Genomic DNA, 18,764 nt, shown 5'->3' on the forward strand with positions numbered 1-18,764 from the left:
AAAAAAAAAAAAAAATCAATAATCAAATATGTCCCATATTTCCCACTGTATTTTTAGGTAACCAAACAGTCCTAGTGATGAGGGCAAGTTCTTCATGATAGTGTAATTCTAGCTACTAAATTTAGAAGGAATAAAAGAATCAGAAAAATAGCCATTTGCAATTCCCAGTGATTCAGGGCAACCATCACAAATGGATGCTAACTCATTAGGAAGATGCTGAGGAGCACATCTGGTAAGTCCCAGCACCACTAAAATCGGGACTGCTGACATTACAGCCTCCTAATACCAAGAACATATGAAGTATAGAGCATCAACTAAGCAGTCTTGCCAAAATTTGAACCTGAATCTAATTGAGCTTTTAGATGTAACTTTCCATTTACAGGAAACGCAGAGCTAGAGGAACAAGTTAAATGAAAAAACAGAAGAGAATCAGATAAATCCAGAATAAACCCCATCCTGAAGAAGGGTTAGTACAGTAAATGTTATAAAGCAGCTAACAGTTTGAAGGACCGGAACCAACATTAACTGACAAAGAACAGCTCCCATCTAAATTATCACAAAAATGTTTAAGTAAAAAAAAAGGAAAAAGGGGGGACAAAAGGGGTTTCAGATTGAAACAAGATCCTCATATTTCATCTAATGTATTCAATCTTGGCTAGAGTGCAACCAAATGGAAACAGAATTACTATAATACAAAACTTCCACTACAGCACGCTGTACGCACCTGTCCAAGCCCACCCCCAGCCTCCTGATGCTTCCAACTCAATTATTTCCTGGCCTGTTGGGCCTGCCAACGAAAGAGCACGTAGATATTCTCTTTAATCCAGTCTTTGTTATAAGGCTGGTATGTCAAGTTTCAGCTCAGCAAACCAGGCAGCTGACATCTGCCAGATCATTGATAAAATCAAACTGAATGATATCATATGTGACGGAGGGACATTTTACAAGCACCATGCACTCATTCACAGACTTGTAGTCAGTGTATGTTCTTATGCGGGCCTCCTGGTAGGCTGCACCAGGACAATGGTGTGAGACATCCCACCAAATTCTCTTTGCTGCAGCCGCCACTGACACCGCCATGGCTGCATGAGCTTAACAGCAACGCCTCCAGCAGCCAATCCCTCTTCCTTTAGATTTGATATGCTTGAAAACCATTATAATAAACGTTTGCTTGTTTTGAAGAAAAAATACGAAATAAAATTTAGTGGCAGCCGGGCATGGTGGCTCACACCCTGTAATCCTAGCACTCTGGGAGGCCGAGGAGGGAGGTCAGGAGTTGAAGACCAGCCTGAGCAAGAGCGAGACCCTGTCTCTACTAAAATAGAAAAAAAAAACAAAACTAGCCAGGCATGGTGGTACAAGCCTGTAGGCACAGCTACTCAGGAGGCTGTGACAGGGGAATCACTTGAGCCCAGGAGTTTGAGGTTACAGTGAGGTAGCCTAATGCCTACCTAGCACTCTACTAGCCTGCACAACAGAGCAAGACTCTGTGTCAAAAAAAAAAAATTAGTGGCAAGAGTTGACTGCAATTGCCACTCAGTTTTGTTTGGAACAGAAAAGATGATATTACCCAAAACTAAAATGTGTATGGTTCCTGGGATGCCAGACTGGAATGACTTACCTTCTGACAATCCTCTTGAAAGTAGATTGAAATAATTCTTCCATAACATGTTGCTGTTCCCGACAAAGAATTTCTGTCATCAACTGCAACAACATAGGACTTTGAGATAACTCCAATGCATCTAGAAACTAGAAAAAATATATCATCATCATCAAAATTTTGTTGGGTTTTTATTTTTTCTTTTTAATAATTCTAATAAAAAATACATAGAGAAAAATATAACAATTTCACAAAAAATTAAGAGAGGCTAATAATGTTTTTGTCATCTTTACAGATACAGTAAATGCCTGGCATATAATAATGTTCACTAAATACTTGAGGCTTTTTTTTTTTTTTTTTTTGAGACAGAGTCTCACTCTGTTGCCCTGGCTAGAGTGAGTGCCATGGCGTCAGCCTAGCTCACAGCAACCTCAAACTCCTGGGCTCAAGCGATCCTCCTGCCTCAGCCTCCCGACTAGCTGGGACTACAGGCATGCACCACCATGCCTGGCTAATTTTTTCTATATATTTTTAGTTGTCCGATTAATTTCTTTCTATTTTTTTAGTAGAGACGGGGTCTCGCTCTTGCTCAGGCTGGTCTCTGAACTCCTGAGCTCAAACAATCTGCCCGCCTCGGCCTCCCAGAGTGCTGGGATTACAGGCGTGAGCCACCGTGCCCGGCCTAATACTTGAGTTTTGATTCCTTTCAGGTTTTGCAAATGTTGTTCTTCTCTTTATCCCCAGGTTCTGAAAGTCGTCTTCTTTCACTACGCCAGGAATTGCTGCCCTTTTGTTCTGAAGACCCATGTTTTTTCCACACCCCCTTCCAGACTTGAGTTCACTATAATGGAACAGCCTGATGCTACCTGCCCCCGCTGTACTACTGCTGCCTGAAGGTTAACCTAAATCTCCTGACCCACTTCCTGTTTAGAGGAAAATGGAATAGAGGGAAAAGTTTTAAAAACACCTCAAGAAAACAATCAGGCTAATAGAGGATAATATCAAAGAGAAGTTCTCTGGTTTCTTCCAAAAACTCAATATCAGGGAACAAAAAAAGGGTTGGTATGTGAACTATCTCTAGATTAAAAGAGACTAGTGACATGACAACTTGATGGGACTGCAGATTAGACCCTGTTGAGAAAAACGAGATATACATGGGGCATTTGGAAAAACGTGAATGTGGACTATAAACCAGATGATGTGAAGAGGGTGGTTAGTTCTCCTAGGTATGGTTAACAGTTTTGTGCTTTATCCTTAGGACATGCATGCTAAAGTATTTGGGGATAAAACATCATGTCTGAAACCAACCTGTAAATGTTTCAGCCAAAACAAACACATATATACACACATACAGACAAAGCAAACATGACAAAAGCTAGCTACTGCTGAATACAGGAGATGGTTATATGGATGTTTATTTTACTATTTTTTCAACTTTTCTGTGTGTTTGAAAAAAATTAAAAGGATGAGGAGGAGAGAAATCTGTGTGGATGGGTGCTGTCTGCAAACCGTCCTTCCCATGGAGCTGCTTGGCCCCTTGCAGCAGGGAGGGACTGGGTCCCATAGATAAGGGCCCACGAGTTGGGAGGAAGCTGCAATTCCTCCGATGGCCTGTCCTAGACACCACACAACAGGAGCAGTTTCCCTGTACTCTCCTAAAACAGCGTCTCTCAGTCTAACTCACACACAAAGTGAGAAAGTGATTGCCTCTCCCGGGAGGAGTGACAGCATTGCTGTAAGAGGAGCGTGGGGGACGGGCTGTGCTGGGGCGGTCAGCTGCAGCACAGACACTGCCACACCCGCACCATGTGCTGTCTCCAGCCCAACATTATTACAGTGTGTTTTATCATCTATGTCTTTGTGTTTCTTCCTTGCTCTATGTATATGTGCCTTAAAAACAAAAACAATGTTTGGTTTGGGGGTATTGGAACATTAGCCTAGTGCTCAGCACATTAGGAGTATGGCAGATTACTGCCTACCCCCCAAAGGTGATTCTCTTACTTTTTGTAAGTGGTCAAATCCCTGAATTTTAGTTGAGTACGCAGTTGCCGAGAATGAAAATGACATTTGCAGCCTTGCCCACAGGGGCATGGCGAACAGGACATCAGCAGAGACAAGGCCATGCACCTCCTGCACTGAGCCCTGAGGGGAAGGGATGGGTTCTCCACCATCCTTTCCTCCCTCTTGCTGGCTGGAAGGAGCTGAAGCAGCCACCCTGGACAAGACAGACGCTGCGTGAACAAAAAGGGTCAAAGGAGACTGGGTTCCTGCTAACTGCGGGGCTGCCCAAGGCTCATACAAAGAGAGAGATAATCTTCCTTGTCTAAGCCACTAGCAGAGACCCTGCTGTATATATACTAAATACAGGTTTAGCATCCCTAATCCAAAAATCCAAAATCCAAATCCAAAATGTTCCCAAATCCAAAACTCTTTGACTGCCAACATGTCACCACAAGTGGAAAATTCCACACCCGACACCTTTGCTTTCTGACAGTTTAATATAAACAAATGTTATTTCAAGCACAAAATTATTAAAAATTTGTATAAAATTACCTTCAGCCTATGTGTATGAGGTATATATGAAACGTAGATGAATTTCCTGTTGAGATTTGGGTCCCCTCCCCAAGATATCTCATTATGTATATGCAAATATTCCAAAATCCAAATCATTTCTGGTCCCAAGCATTTCAGATATGGGATAATCAAACTGTAGTATCAGTGACGTTCACTAAATACCTCTCAAATAGTCACAACTCCATTAAATTTTAGAAACTTGAACATACTGGCAATATCCATTTCTTAGCTTCTTTTGGAATTACTGTTCATAATTTATACATACATTATATATTCCATTTTTACACATAAAATATTTCACAATTTGAAAATGGGGGAAAAATTAATTCCAACAGATTGAGATACGCTCCTGCCTCCACAGACAGCCAGCTTTCCAAACGAATGAAATTGAATTTTTAAAGTCAGAGCACTTCTCTGATTCTGGATATCTCACTCACTTTTCATCAAGAAATGTAACCCCCCCCCCAAAAAAATCAACATTTTACTTTTACTTGATACTACTAAAAACTAACCTTTTTCATGCAGTCTACATAATTATTGTACTGCAGAGTCCCTGGGGGAAATTCACCAGACTTCATAGGGAGGCTGGAAACGATGAGCTCTTCGAGGACACGCCTCAGGTCCTCCAGGTGGCCCCCCAAGGGACTGGTGAAGAACGGGAGGAGGAGGACAGCCTGGCCCTGTGGAGCGAGGTGGGCAAATGAAACTACCTGTCGTGGCTTACAGATCCTACAGAATAAATAAAAGTACTGCTTTCTAAAGCCTTTAGAATAACTTGTATGTTATATTAAAAACCAACCTGAACACAATTCTGTACCTCAGCTTGCACTCTCAAGGTCAATCGGCTGACTCGGGGCTACACACGTGTAAATAAACAGGACACTGTGCTTGGATTCTGTATGTGCTTTCTCTTTCTACAAATAAAGACTCTAGTAGAAATGTACTGGACAGGCTTTGTGCAGGAAAAACATCATAAATAACCTATGGGGTAATTTACAGCCAACCATTGCAGAACTACTTGAGAACTTGGCACTCAGCTTAACAGGACTTAGGAATTAATTCCTATTTCCCTTGACTAACAAGTAAATTCCAAGAGACTCCATCACATCTGAAATGGGAAACTTGTTAACCACATATAGCAGAAAATTCCAAAACATTATGCTCTTTAACCAGTAAAAAGATCTTTTCATTGTGGCCACACTTCAAAAGAGCTTAAAATCAAATTATTACAGGACTTTAAAATTAGTGACCTTGAAATTACAACACTTATTAAATTCTTGACATTAAAAATCACCAACAGGTTTTATATTATTCTTAATAGAAAAAGGGTTGAGTAATAAAGTTAATACAGCAATTCCAAACCATGATAATCTCATGGCTATACTGTATAAGAAACGTTCTCATCTCTTGGGGAGACACCCGAAGCATGTGCAGATTGGATCACATGAAGCCTGGTTTCCCTCTGGCTGCCAGGCGGCTCGACTGTACAACTGAAATAGACACGCCACACTCCCATGGTTGTCAAGACCCAGTGATAAGGAGGGGGTTCACTGTACTAAGCTCTCTATTTTTGTACACGTTTGAAATTTGTCATAATAAAAAATAAAAAACACCACAAATATGAAAAAATATAAAAATGGGAAAATAAAAGAGAATGTAAACTGAAAAAGAAGTCTTTTTTTTTAACCACTTACCTTTAAATGTAGACCCAACTTTATATCAGCCAGCAGACTAGTATATGTTGTAAAGACTTCAGGGAATGAGCTGTGATTTGTACTAAAAGATACGGATGAATCAATCTACAGGAGGGAAAACAAGAACACGACACATTTCTATATTATGCCTCTATCTCCTGTAACAAATGTTTACGTTTCAGAAATGAACTATAAATTTGTCCTCGGGCTTCAACAATATTTCAACAATCTTGTTCTGGAATGTTTTAATACTATCTGTTAAGACAATGCATGTAAAGATAAAGTATTAGAAATGATAAGCATAATAAATAATGATACAAAATAATGGGAAAAGTAACAAATACAAGGTAATCAGCAATTATCCCATCAAAATATTTTTTATTTATCAAACTAATGAACTCTTGAAGCAACTTACAAAAAAATTTTAAAGATACAAGTTATAGAGCTCAAAACAACAAACATTGCTATATTTTTTTTTGGTTTCTCAAAGTACCTGTAAAATCTTTGCCAGTAAGGCCAGCACTGCCATTTTACTTTCAGGAGCAGAATCTGTGGCCCACCACAGATCCAACTTCCTCCAGTTTCGCAGAATTGTAGTCACAAGTTTCAGTCCTTGGTGTCTCTGACTTGCTCGATCCCTGAAGCTCTGATCTAACATACCATTCAAAATGGCACTCACCTGAAACAATATTGTCATGTTTGAAGAAAAAAGTCTTAATATTGAGAATGGCAGATATACAGCAAAATTTACTTTCATTTCACAGCTATTCTTGGAAAATAAAGATGCTACTTCTATAACAGAGGTTTGCCTACTCAAAACTCCTCAAATTTGATCTGACTCATCTGTGTCATCAAGCTCATCCTGCTGTCCTGGCTTTCTTATTCTGGGGCATTCTCAACGGAACTCCACTTGGAAGAGGAATTAGCTCTTTTCTGTCACAGCACGACCACTGTACAATCACGTGTGCACACACATGCACACAGCACACACATAAATACACATGTCCTTTCCCACCACCATTCTTTGAACAGAGTGCTAGCCTAATCTTGGTTAGATTAGATTCAGTATTCCTGTCACTCTGACAATGTAAACATTTTTCACAGACACTTCAAGTGACATACTACCAATATTTTTCCCCTTTTTTGAACATTTTATTCTCCCTGAAGGTAATCCTTGTTTGCTTTTTTTGCTGTTTTCAGTGTGCCTATCATTAATTCGTCATCAAACTCTCCCAAGTTAATTATTAATAAATCGCCTCAAGTCCTCTATACCCACCCGGAAGTCTACCCCCTCCCTCTCTGTGGAGACTTGGTCCACACCCGTGTCAGGGCCACTTCCTGCACCCAGCCTCTCCATTCTCCTGGCTCACTCCCGGAGAGCCTTAGGACTCTCCACCAGTGGCCTCGCCACAGACGTGTTGGAGACACACTCCTTCGGGATCTGCCACATCTGAAGCACCCGCATTCTACTCTCACACGTGACTGATGGATCCAGCGGGATTCAGAACTCCAGGCTGGAGATTTCTGTCATGAACTGTGGTGTCCACACTGCTGTTGAGAAGACAAAAGTCACTCAATTTCTTGATCCTTTTATATATAACTGGTTTTCCTTTTGTAGGAACTTCTCGGGATCTTTTCTTGTGGTGAAACCCCAGGGTTCTGAATTCTCAAGAAATGTGCTCCATCTGGAGCCGTTTCCACGCACTGTGCTGGACATGCCACAGCCCTTTTCTACCTGGAAACTCAAGGCCTTCACTCCTGGGGGTCCCCTTGGGCTGCCAGCAGTGAAGTCTCTCCTGGCCCTGCCCTCTGGCACCCAGGCCTGCTGCTCGGCCTCAAGCTCCGACCCCAAGGCTCCTCCACGTTTCTCTATTTTCTGTATTTTTCACTTTATTCTCTCTGAGAGTTCATTGATCTTATCTTCCAAACCCATTTCATTTTTAATCTCTGATGCTTATGCTTAATTCCAAAGAGCTCTTTTTTGTTCTCTGATGTCCTTTTTCAGTAGCAATTCTTATTTCGTGGATACAGTATCTTCCTGCAACTGTGAGGTTTTCTTCTTCTTATATTTCCATTTCACTGAACAGTCTCTGCCCCAAGGTCTTTTTTTCCTGCTGTCCCTTTTGGAATCCCTTTCCTCAGGTGCCCGGGCTCCTTGGCTGCTGGCTCCCATGTCAGAACAGACTGGAAGTGCTGTGCAGCGTGCAGGATGTGCTGGTGGTGAGGCCTGTTATGAGCCGAGCTGGTTGGTGGTGATGTCTCTATCTTTGTTTCCCGTTAGGGCTTGTCAGGATGTTCTGATATCCAGCCAAGGGGACACACCAAGCTGACAGTATTCCAGAAGCCAAATCAGGGAAAAGGGCCAAGAGCCTCTAAGTCTAGAATTAGGTAGGCTCCCACTTAATTTCCCTGTTTTCATGAAGCTATCCTTACGCTGAGCCATGCCAGAGTTGCCCCATACAGAAATATTTACCCTCTCCAGAGAATCAGCGCCCATCTTCTCCTAAAGTGGGAGGGCAAGGCCCCCAACGGCAGGGAGAGGTGGGTGCTGCAGGGGAGGGCTGGCTTTCACCCAAACCTCCCTATCAGCCTCCCTCTCACACTTGCTCCCCACAGCTGGCCCTGCTGGGGCTCGGCACATATGGGTGCCCCGTGTCCCTGCTGCCCTGTGGCGGTGCAGCTGTCTTGGACTCTGAAGTCTATCGTACTTGCCCTTTTTTATTTACAGCTATTGTCACTCCTAGAAGTCATTCCTCTTTTTCTCTGTGTCCTTTAAGATTGTGTTGTTGCCTTTTTTTAACCCCATTCTGTCATTTTAGAGGGATCTGGAGGAGTAGAGGTAAAGGTGTATGTTTTTATTTATCGTGTTCTCCAGAAGTCTGAATAGTTTACAAGCTCAGAATGCTAAATCTTCTGACTATCATGGGTATACTACAATTTTATTTCTAACTTTAAAAAAATATAAATTCCTAGTATAATCTACCATAAAATATTCTCCTATAATAGACAAGCACTTTTGGAATAAAAGTTCAACTTACTAGGAAATTATACACTCTCCCTTAAAATGGTCATACCAACAGTTAACCGTTTCTGTCCCTATAGAGCAGGTTAGATTTCAAAATCCCGAAGTTTAGCAAACCAAAGTCAAATATGTGTTAAATACTGATCTCCAGATTCAGTGTGAGGGGACAGAGGGGGTCACAGCAGGAATATGCAGGAAATGATGGCTCAGCCTTGAGACCACAAGTGAGCTCTGACTACAGGAAGGTCACTGGAGTGTGGGTGCCAGCTGTGGCCAGCAGGAGAGCAAAGCCAGCTCTGGGCCTCAGGATGCCTTGTAGGCACCAATGCCACATCCTGGCAAAAGTCAACACCCTACTTAGTTGTGCCTTGTAATATTAGGCCTAGAGATTTGGGGGAGGGGCAGGAGGCATAAGGGAATGGAAAAAAGAATCACTGTTTCAAATCCATTAACATTCATTAAGTATTGATTGGTAATGGCTGTTTTTTGGTTTCTTTGATTTTGTTTTTAAATATTAGCAAGAGCTTTTAACCCTCTAAGAAGAAATCATGTTTTGTTTTAATGAAATTATTTCAGGAATACCATAACCCTTCGTAAGCATTATATGAGAAAATATTTACTTAAGGAAAATTTCATTACCATTTTCGGATTATCCACTGATGATTTCACGAGCTCTAATACAGCAAGATCTAGATTTTTCAGCAGTTCAGTGTTGATTGTTTCAGAGAACAAGCTATAGAAATATTCCCCATGGGAGAAGCTGACGATGCCTCTCTGCGAGCTGCCTGAGGACGGCGTGGACAACACAGCTGAGTTCAGAAGAAGACTCACAAGGTGCTCACACTGCAAGGAAGAAAGGAGAAGCACCCTAACTGGGGCACATCTTCACGTGTTACAGAAAGACCCTTGGGTAGCAGACTACTTTGAAATCGAAAATCACAGTAAGGTCTAAAGAGAGCCTGATATGTGAAGCCTGGGTTCAGGTTTGAACCAGCCTTGATTTTCTAGGTTTTGCTTCGGGAAAGAAATCTTCCCTGATCCATGTTTCTTCCAAATGTCCAGAAAATCTTATTGTTGCTGCTTTGAGGGTAAAGTCTAGGAAGAGCGAATATTTTTAGACAATTTAAACATGTAATCATCTACATTAAGTGGATAAAGGGGCAAAGAAGAGGTTTCTGCTCCAAGAGAAAAGAAGATGGAATGGAGTGAACACACAGGCCGGCTGCAGATCTCAGCAACAGCAGGGACTATTTTGAGGCCAGCCTGCATAGTTCAAAGCCCACAAAGACATTTTTTTGGCGGTTCCTCTGGGATTGTCCTTCAGAGACCCTCCCAAATCATCCACCCAAAGGACCACCACGGATGGGAGAAGAGGCCACATGTCAACTTTACAGTCACAAAGTGTTCTCTGCCTAAGTACTTTTGGAAACAGGGTGGGATAGATGAAACCACAATTTCAAAAGAATGTTGTTCTATTTCTTTTATTAAAAAAAAAATTGCTGAGAAAATAGTCTTTTAGAAAAAAAGTCAGCTCATGTAAACCAACTACAATAGTTGTCCAGCTAAGACCTTACCCAACTAAATTCCACTGTTTCTAGAGACACACTGCAAGTGAGTTATATATTTCCACCATTAGGAGAGCATAGTGTGCAGCTGTTTTACTTACCAGTACTCCAAAAGCAAAGGCCAGCTCCAGAAGTTCACGGGCCAGTCGCTTACAACTGGGGTCTAGCAAAGGCAGACACTGTCTCTCATCTCCAGGGGCAATGCCTTTATAAACCAGGGAAAGAAGTTCTGTGCCAACAGAATGATGCAGATCTGTAGGCTAAAATAAGGTCAACACTGAAATGCCTAGCAAAAAGATAATTTATAGAAAAAAAACAATTTCACTCCTCTTATTAATTAAAAAATCTACTTTAGCTACACTGACAACTGCCTTCCAATTTTCAGGAAAATTTTAGCTCAACTTTGTTTACTACACTACATTTTTCATTTGTGTTGTCTCACCACAAAGACACAATAGCAGTTCCTAAAGTTTTTCAGAAGGCTGCTCTAGAAATATTCAAATGTCCTTTATTTTACTTGCATTTTTTATTTACACTTTTTTATATTTACTTTCATGTTTATATCCCAGATACTACCTACACATCTAAAGCAAGTATTTCTATAATTCCCATTTAAGCATGCTCTATACCTAAAGAATATCCAACAAAGAATATAAATAAGTAATTATCATACTAAAGCAAAAAGAAATGCAAAAACAAACTGGTTGGGGTTACCTGAGATGGTAATACAATATGCAGCAGACCAGCACTGTGAAGCTGTTTACAGGCGGACACAACAGAAGCCAGCCTGGTCCTGTCCAGGTGCGTGTCAGGGCCGTACAAGTCAACGGCACAAAGCTTCTCAATGCTGGACATGCAAGAAAAACAGAAAAACAGAAACAAAACTAAGTGGGTTCTGATCTCATTAAGTTATCAGGCTACACTGAAAACATACGTGCAATGTTATAAACTTACCAATTACCTGGCACTCAAATTCATTAACATGGTCTTGGAAAGCAAACAGGCAACACGAAACAAGGTCCACACACACTCATCTAGCATGGAAATCTAACGTGGTGCTAACCATGTCTGAAGCTTGCTTACACTTGGTGCGGGGAAGGCACTTGCTAAATACATGATTTCCAAACAACTGCTGAGGTCACTGGCACCAAACACCCACTACTGAGACCCTTTCCTGAGGAAATGGGAGCGACACCAGCCACGGAGGGGGCTGCAGGAGCACTGCAGAGCACTGGGACCACAAATTCCACGATAATGCAGAGCCTCGCACCACCCGAGTGCCCACCTCTGCGCCGTTACTGTTTCCCTCAAGTGGGCCTCCAGAATGTCCCTGTGTGGGGGCTTCTTTAGTGCTTTCATCAGGTTCACACAAACACTGGGGAGATGATCCATAACCTGGACATCACCAACATTGAAACCTACGCTCACAGGCTCATACAGCGTCTTCACCAAGAGTTTCATAAGGTCTGTGTTACACAAATCCCTTTCCAGCAGCTGTAAGAGATGGTTTGAATAAAAACACTGTCAGCCAGCATTTATTAATATATCTTCACCAGAGTACAGAGTTCACGAGGTTGGGAATTTTGCCCACCTAGGGCAGGGGTTGGCAGAGTTTCTCTGCAGAGGGCTGGACAGTCAACACTTTAGGTTCATGGGCTGCAACTCCTTACCCACCGCAGCATGAAAGAGCATAGACAGCAGGTGGACAGAGGCACATGGCTGTGTTCCTATAAAATTTTACCTACGAGAGCAGGCGGCAGGTGGGGTTCTGCCTGCGGACACAGCTTCCCAGCCCCCAGCTTAGGGCACTGATGTATCCCCAGGGCACAAAATGGGGCCTGGTGTGCAGCAGACACTTAGTACATGTTCCCTGGATGGACTAAATCGAGTTTACTTACAGAACAGGCCTCACAAATATATCTGCAAATATGTGCCAATGTATATTTCCCAAGGTAGATGCTTGATCATAGCATAAAATGCAGCTGGGCATGGAGGCTGAGGCAGGGTGATCACTTGAGGCCTGGAGATTGAGAACAGCCTGGGCAACATAGCGAGACCCTGTGTCTATCAAAAAATAAAAAAATGAGCTAGGTGTGGTGGCACACACCCGTGGGCCTAGCTATTCAGGAGGCCAAGGCAGAAAGATTGCTTGAGCCCAGGAATTCAAGGTTAGAGAATGAGACCTGTCTCTAAAAAAACCAAAATAATTTTGAAAAAGAAAAAAAAATGCAACAAATAAAAAAACACGAAAAAAAATTTGCATTTTATTCACACAATGAAAATCTAAAGGACACGCAAATTTTAATATTTTTAAAAACAGATGTACAACATGGTGACTTTAGTTAATAATAATGTATTGCATACACTTGAAAATTGCCAAGAGATTTTAAATGTTCTCATCACAAAAAAATGTTACATATGAGAGGTAATAGATGTGTTAATTAGCTTGATTTAGCCATTCCACAATGTATACATATATCAAAACATCATGCTGTATACTGTAAACATAGTTTTTATTTGTCAGTTAACATAAATAAATAAGAACAGATAACTCTTAGCCAAAAGCCAAAAACCACTTCTAACAGGAGCTTTTAAAGCATTTTTCCAGTACCAAGTACTGACCTCAAAGTAGCAGAGCAGCAGGAGAGACCCTACCTTCCATCCTTCCAGGGAGGTGCTGAGCAGGGTTGTGGTAAATTCCATAATCCGGACGGCAACGGTGCATTTGCTGTAGTTGTACCTTTCTCTCTCCTGTGGGCTGGGGCTGTGACCTGCTGCCCCCGTGCCAAAGCACCTTTCTGCTGCCGTAATGTCGTGCAGAGCAATGCTTTCTAAAAAGAAAGCCACCGCCTTCAAAAGTGAAGACTGTGTTCCAGTACCTGGAATAATTATATTAAAATATTAATATATGCTTCCTCCCAACTCTAAGAGTAACATAAAATTGCTTCTTTAAGTACAGGTATGATATACTTTTAGTCAAAATTCAAGATTTTTCAAAAGAAAAAAAAAACTCAATAGAAGTTGAATAAAATGACAGTTATTTCTTCTCATTTCAAGATTAATACAACCCAAATAGAATTCAACTTTAGACTCATACAATAAGAACACATCTATGGAAAATCAAGTCTTAAAACACTATTTTTAGGAATATAAATTACCACAATCATTTTAAAGGGCAACCTGGCAATTCATACCAAAAGCTTTAAAAAAAAATATGCATGCCAATTCTATCAAATGTTTAAAAAACCCAAATGCTTTGATCCGGCACTGAAATTCTAACCTAATGAAATAACAGTACCATTTCAAAGATGTGTGAGAACGTTCGCTTTAGCATTCCTTTTAATAATGAAAAAACAGAAACAACCTAAATGTCCTTCAAAGGGGCAACACAGAGACAAATTATGGCAGTAGTCTTCAAGTGGGTGTGGATGGCCACTGATCATCTTATGGAATCGAGTTTCAGATCAAATCCCAAACAGGCTTTTTCATAAAACTCATCTGTCTGAAAACACTCGGGCTTGTTCTCCTTTTCCATCTCCGCCCCGTTCACCACTACCTTCTCCTGCTTAACAACAGACAGAAAGTGCTCACCTCTCCCCAATCTTACTACAGTTCACAACCCCAGGGTAAAGAGACCTTCAGAGCCCCAGACAAATGGGACAATTTAAAATATTGGTATATGTGACAAAAGAGTGAATAAAAGTAATGACTGAGTAAGACATCATTTTGCATAATGATTCCAATTAAGTACAAAAAGAGAATAAAGCATATAAGAATTTTCACCTGCATATAAGAATTTTTTCTGTATAGAAAAAATTTAGAAGAGTAAACAGTAAACTGTTACTAGTTTTTTATCACTGGGGAATGAGATTAGTTTTACTTCTTACAGTTTTCCCTTGTTTAAATTTTCAAAATGAGGACATGAGATCCCTTAAAACAACAAAATTAAGGTACAATTTAAAGTTGTACAGCTAACATTGGTAAAAGTTTCACAGCTGTCTTGACCTATTCTTCTGAGCAGTATCTCATGCTGATGACTCAACTCTTCTCAGAATTGTGTAAAATCTGTGTTTCTGAACGTCAGCACACCTGTGCACCTGCGCATACACATGCATACACAAACACGCACCATACCACTAGACCACTTCTACCACCTTCAAGGTAAAAATAAGAATGCCTGGTTCCTCTCTCCCAAATTCCCATAACAGGGACTTTATCTCTGACAGAAGTAAAGAGAGAATGACAGTTCCTTTACTAAGCACTAGTAGATACCCCAAGCTAAAAATCATTTAAATAACAGAACACATTCCAACTGGCAAGTCCAGGGTTCAGTCCAAGGGGAAAAGGACTTAGAAGCCTGGCCAGAGAATTGGAAGCACAGAACACACCTGCCGGCTGACGTGCGCTCCAGGTGCTCCACACCGAGCGCTGCCTCTTCCCTCCACAGGTCCGCCAACACCACTAGAAAGCTAGGGCTGCCCACTTCCTTCTTCCCCGCTCGGGCCAAGGAGAACGCAGAGCATCCCACCTTGCATTCTATCCTCTGCCAACACCACCATTACTACCACACTGTGATAACAAAAGCTCGAGGAATATGAACATGGAAGAAAAATAAAGGCACTCTACATAGAAACTTAGAATGAGATCCCGGAGCTTCCTGTTAGGAAGAGCTCTTTTAAAGTGCTACACGCAAATGAAAACTGCCAAAGTTTATTTCATAAAAAGATCAAGAGCCTGTGAATAGGACAGAAAGCAAGCGGAGGCTCTGTCCAGGCCCGCATAGCCTCAGCTCTGTCACCTGCATCACCCCCTCACTGGGAGACTACATGAGAAGACGGGCGAGGCTCCTGGCACAGCTCCTGCATCATCGCTGTGATTCTGACCCGCGGAGAGCTGTCTGCCCAGGCGACTTTCGGCAGAACCTGACCATACTAACTTGGGGCAAGGGTGACCCACCCAGGACCTCGATCGCCTCCACAGTCCTCTCCTGGATGAACGTGTTGTAGCACTCCAGGGCGGCCAGCAGCAGGTCCAGCCAGTGCAGCGCTGCTCGCAGGCTGAACGGCCCCGGCAGGTGGGAGAGGGTGGGCTGGGCCTGGATGCCCCCAGGCCGGCCATAGCTGCCGCCCCCCTCAAACATGTTTATGAGGAAAGACACATCTTCTTCCTTGGTAATGTCTTTCAGCCATAAAGAAGGTGATTTGTTGCCTAAAAAAAAAACAGGATTAAAACACATGTATAAATAACTTCTGTATAATTAAATTTCTTTAATCTTTGGGACAAATTAAAATTTCAAAATGATATGGGATAATTTTTTATTTTACTATAGCACTCATAACTTGTGTCACTGTAATTTCTGTATTTCCACCAAAGCTGGTCTCTTCAGTGTCTTTAAACATTCTAAAAATAGTTGAACACCACTGGAATAGCTATAAACTCACACCCTTTCCCCTGTCTTTTTTCTTAAAAATTATTTTTCCTTTTTTTAAGTCACAAAAGAGCCCCGTGACCTTGGGCTCTGATGCTGGCTGTGCTGCTCCCAGCTGTGAGGACGTGGCCTCTCTGCGCCTCCTTCTCCTCATTCATGATGGAAAACAATAATAACATCTACCTCTTGGTTATGACAGAGATTCAAATGATAAGCTTTCAAAAGATATTTTCTTTTAGATATTAAACTTTTACTAAATCAAAGAAAGAAATACACAAAATACATAGGCCTCCGCCTACGATCCACCAGGTGTTTCTGGGCCTGGGCCACCCTGGCCTTCTGCGGAGCACGTCCGCACTCACCCGGAGTCTCAGCGTTCAGCAGCCACTGGAGCCAGCCCTCTCGGACAGCCTGACCCAGGGCAGGGCCCAGCCTGTGCCTGTCATCATGTCCTACTGATCTGGGTGCTCACACACCCAGCACCCCCACTGCAATGACCCAGAGACACCTGACACTGTCCCTTAAGAACCACTGGGGGGAAAAGAGGCTGAATAAAGAAAGGCCACAGCGGGTAAGTCAAGGAGGCTCACTCAATTTTTACAAATTATATGTTGGGAGAAGGGCAAGGCTCACCAACTACCCCGCACCCTTTGTCTAACCAAAACAACTGTGAGACAAAGAGCTCTATCTATTTAATTCAGAATATACAAGGTCCCTATCATAGGCAACAGAGAGGAGGAGAGCAACAGAGATTTAGGGATCAGTAAAGCTGACGTCCCTAGAAACTGTGTGGGCCACAGGAGACAATAACTAGTTCTACCTACGTAGTATCAGGCAGGGCCCCAGTTTCCTCTAAAAATAAGGAAAATACGACACCTCCTATCCCCAGCCCTACTCCAGCCACCAGTCCACTCTTCGCTGACTGACTTTACAGGATTATTGTGAGAATGACTTAATACAAACAAACTTTAACTAAGAGCAGTAAGCACATTTAAAATACTAATGATGTTTTTAAAACAACTACCTAAATTAAAAACACAGATATACATTTCCATTATACATGTAAAATAATGTAGTAAATTTATCTATATATTTATATAACATATATAAAATATAGCATGAATTCAATTATAATATATTTACATGTACTATATAGTATATAAAATATAGTATATAACAATATGACATATTCTATAGTACAACATTTAGAATCCTTCTAAATTATAGAAGCCCAGAAATACACAAAGTAATTTTTTTCCTCTTGTTCCATGAGAAAAAGCCCAGACAGTACATCTCCACACCATCTCCTGCAAGCCTCTCACCCTGCACACGCCGCACCGCCCTCCCCCAACGGCGCTCCCCATGCAGAGCATGGCACAGTGCTCTGTGCACGACACGGAGAGCTGGGGCCTGTTCCATCCTGGGGCACAGCTGCCCCACTTCAAAGCTACCAAACCCAGGTTTGCACTTAACGGAGAATACCAAACAATACATTTATTCCTGAGAAATTCAGTAATTATTTCAATCTATAGGTACAGTTCAATGGTTTAGTGAGTTACTACTGAAAAGCATAGGTTCATTGCTTCTTTAATATCACAATGATGGGAGATCATTCAGATTTAAGGTTCTGGCAATTTCTTATTAATTACATGTTGAAACAGAATTGTATTATTTCATTAATTGCTAATATTCTGAATCTTAATTAAATATCATGTTTACTACAATGGTCACCCAACTCTTTACTTCCTTTAAGTGGGATAGAAAAGCAAAACTGTAGCAAAATAAAAGATAATGGGAAATTTGAAATTTACTTCTTATCATTTGACTAATATCAAAATTGCATTTTTCTTTCCTTCTAAAAATCTTTGAGAAATGAATACTCACAATTTATCATCTATCGCACAAATCTGAAATGATTATTGAACATACTTCTTCTATGTATTAGAAACATATTATTCATAACATTCATTTAAATAAATGGAATGATCACATTTTAAATAAGTCCGCATCTCTAAGCTACTGGCAAAAGCAAAACCAGTCATTTTACAGGACATAAGGATCACCATACCTGGCAATAATGGAACAAATTTATAAAAGAGTTCCATAGATTTGTGTCGACATTCTGTCTGGGGCCTCCCACAACGGGCTAAGAGCCACTTGACCAGATCCAGTAAGCACAAGGAAGCTGAAGGAGGGAATCCTCTGCACAGAGACAACACACTGTCAGGAACACACTCTTTAGCATTCAGCATTTAGCTAGCCAAGGGCCTAGAAACCATAAACTCAATTTTACCACACAGATACATATGCAAAACTCACTAACAGGCATTCAGCTTATGTTTAATGTACTGTCATTAGCATACAATCAAAACATTATCAGGTTAAACGGGTCCCAAGTGCTGCTAAACTTCATTTTTAATATTTTTAATCTGGGAAAAAATTTAAAAGCATTTTTTAAAAGGCTTGCATTAAGTATTTTCATGCTTCCTTTTCAACATATCATAAAACGAAAGGTTCAAGATACAAAGTAGAACTTCTCAAAGAAGCTGGTGACCAACTTCACCAGCACCATCTGTGCACTTGTAAACGCAAATTCTCTGGCCCTGCCCCAGACTACTGACACAGAAATTCTGAGGGAGGGGCTCACCTGGCAATCTGTGTTTTAACTAGACCTCCAAGTAATTCTAATGCATGCAAAAGTTTGAGAACCAATGATCTAAAGAGATGTCCTAAGTTAATAGTAGAATCTGGAAGAATCAATTTTAAAACAGAGAAAATACTAATATCCAGTCTACGTAAGACCATGCTTCTCCAGACTGGTGGCTGCCAGCACAGACACCAGAGCTCCCCAGACAGCCTGCAGAGATCCAGAGAAGCTAAC

General features: G+C 41.4%; 1 protein-coding gene and 1 pseudogene across 2 annotated transcripts in view; both read right to left on the reverse strand.

The window, feature by feature from the left end:
- Positions 1–18,764, reverse strand: part of PRKDC (protein kinase, DNA-activated, catalytic polypeptide) — a 158,587-nt gene that overhangs the window by 85,670 nt on the left and 54,153 nt on the right. For both annotated transcript variants that reach the window (XM_012661443.1, XM_012661444.1), the window contains exons 30-40: positions 17,952–18,085; positions 15,412–15,663; positions 13,111–13,334; positions 11,741–11,949; positions 11,170–11,302; positions 10,557–10,715; positions 9,530–9,733; positions 6,362–6,547; positions 5,869–5,973; positions 4,687–4,854; positions 1,622–1,749 (exon numbers count right to left, since the gene is read on the reverse strand). In XM_012661443.1, coding sequence (XP_012516897.1) covers positions 1,622–1,749; positions 4,687–4,854; positions 5,869–5,973; positions 6,362–6,547; positions 9,530–9,733; positions 10,557–10,715; positions 11,170–11,302; positions 11,741–11,949; positions 13,111–13,334; positions 15,412–15,663; positions 17,952–18,085 — 1,902 coding nt within the window. The remainder of the gene's footprint in view (positions 1–1,621; positions 1,750–4,686; positions 4,855–5,868; positions 5,974–6,361; positions 6,548–9,529; positions 9,734–10,556; positions 10,716–11,169; positions 11,303–11,740; positions 11,950–13,110; positions 13,335–15,411; positions 15,664–17,951; positions 18,086–18,764) is intronic.
- LOC105824045 lies at positions 767–1,037 on the reverse strand (annotated as a pseudogene).

This window comes from Propithecus coquereli, unplaced genomic scaffold (genome assembly GCF_000956105.1).
Source record: "Propithecus coquereli isolate 6110/MARCELLA unplaced genomic scaffold, Pcoq_1.0 Scaffold71, whole genome shotgun sequence".
Lineage (NCBI taxonomy): Eukaryota > Metazoa > Chordata > Mammalia > Primates > Indriidae > Propithecus > Propithecus coquereli.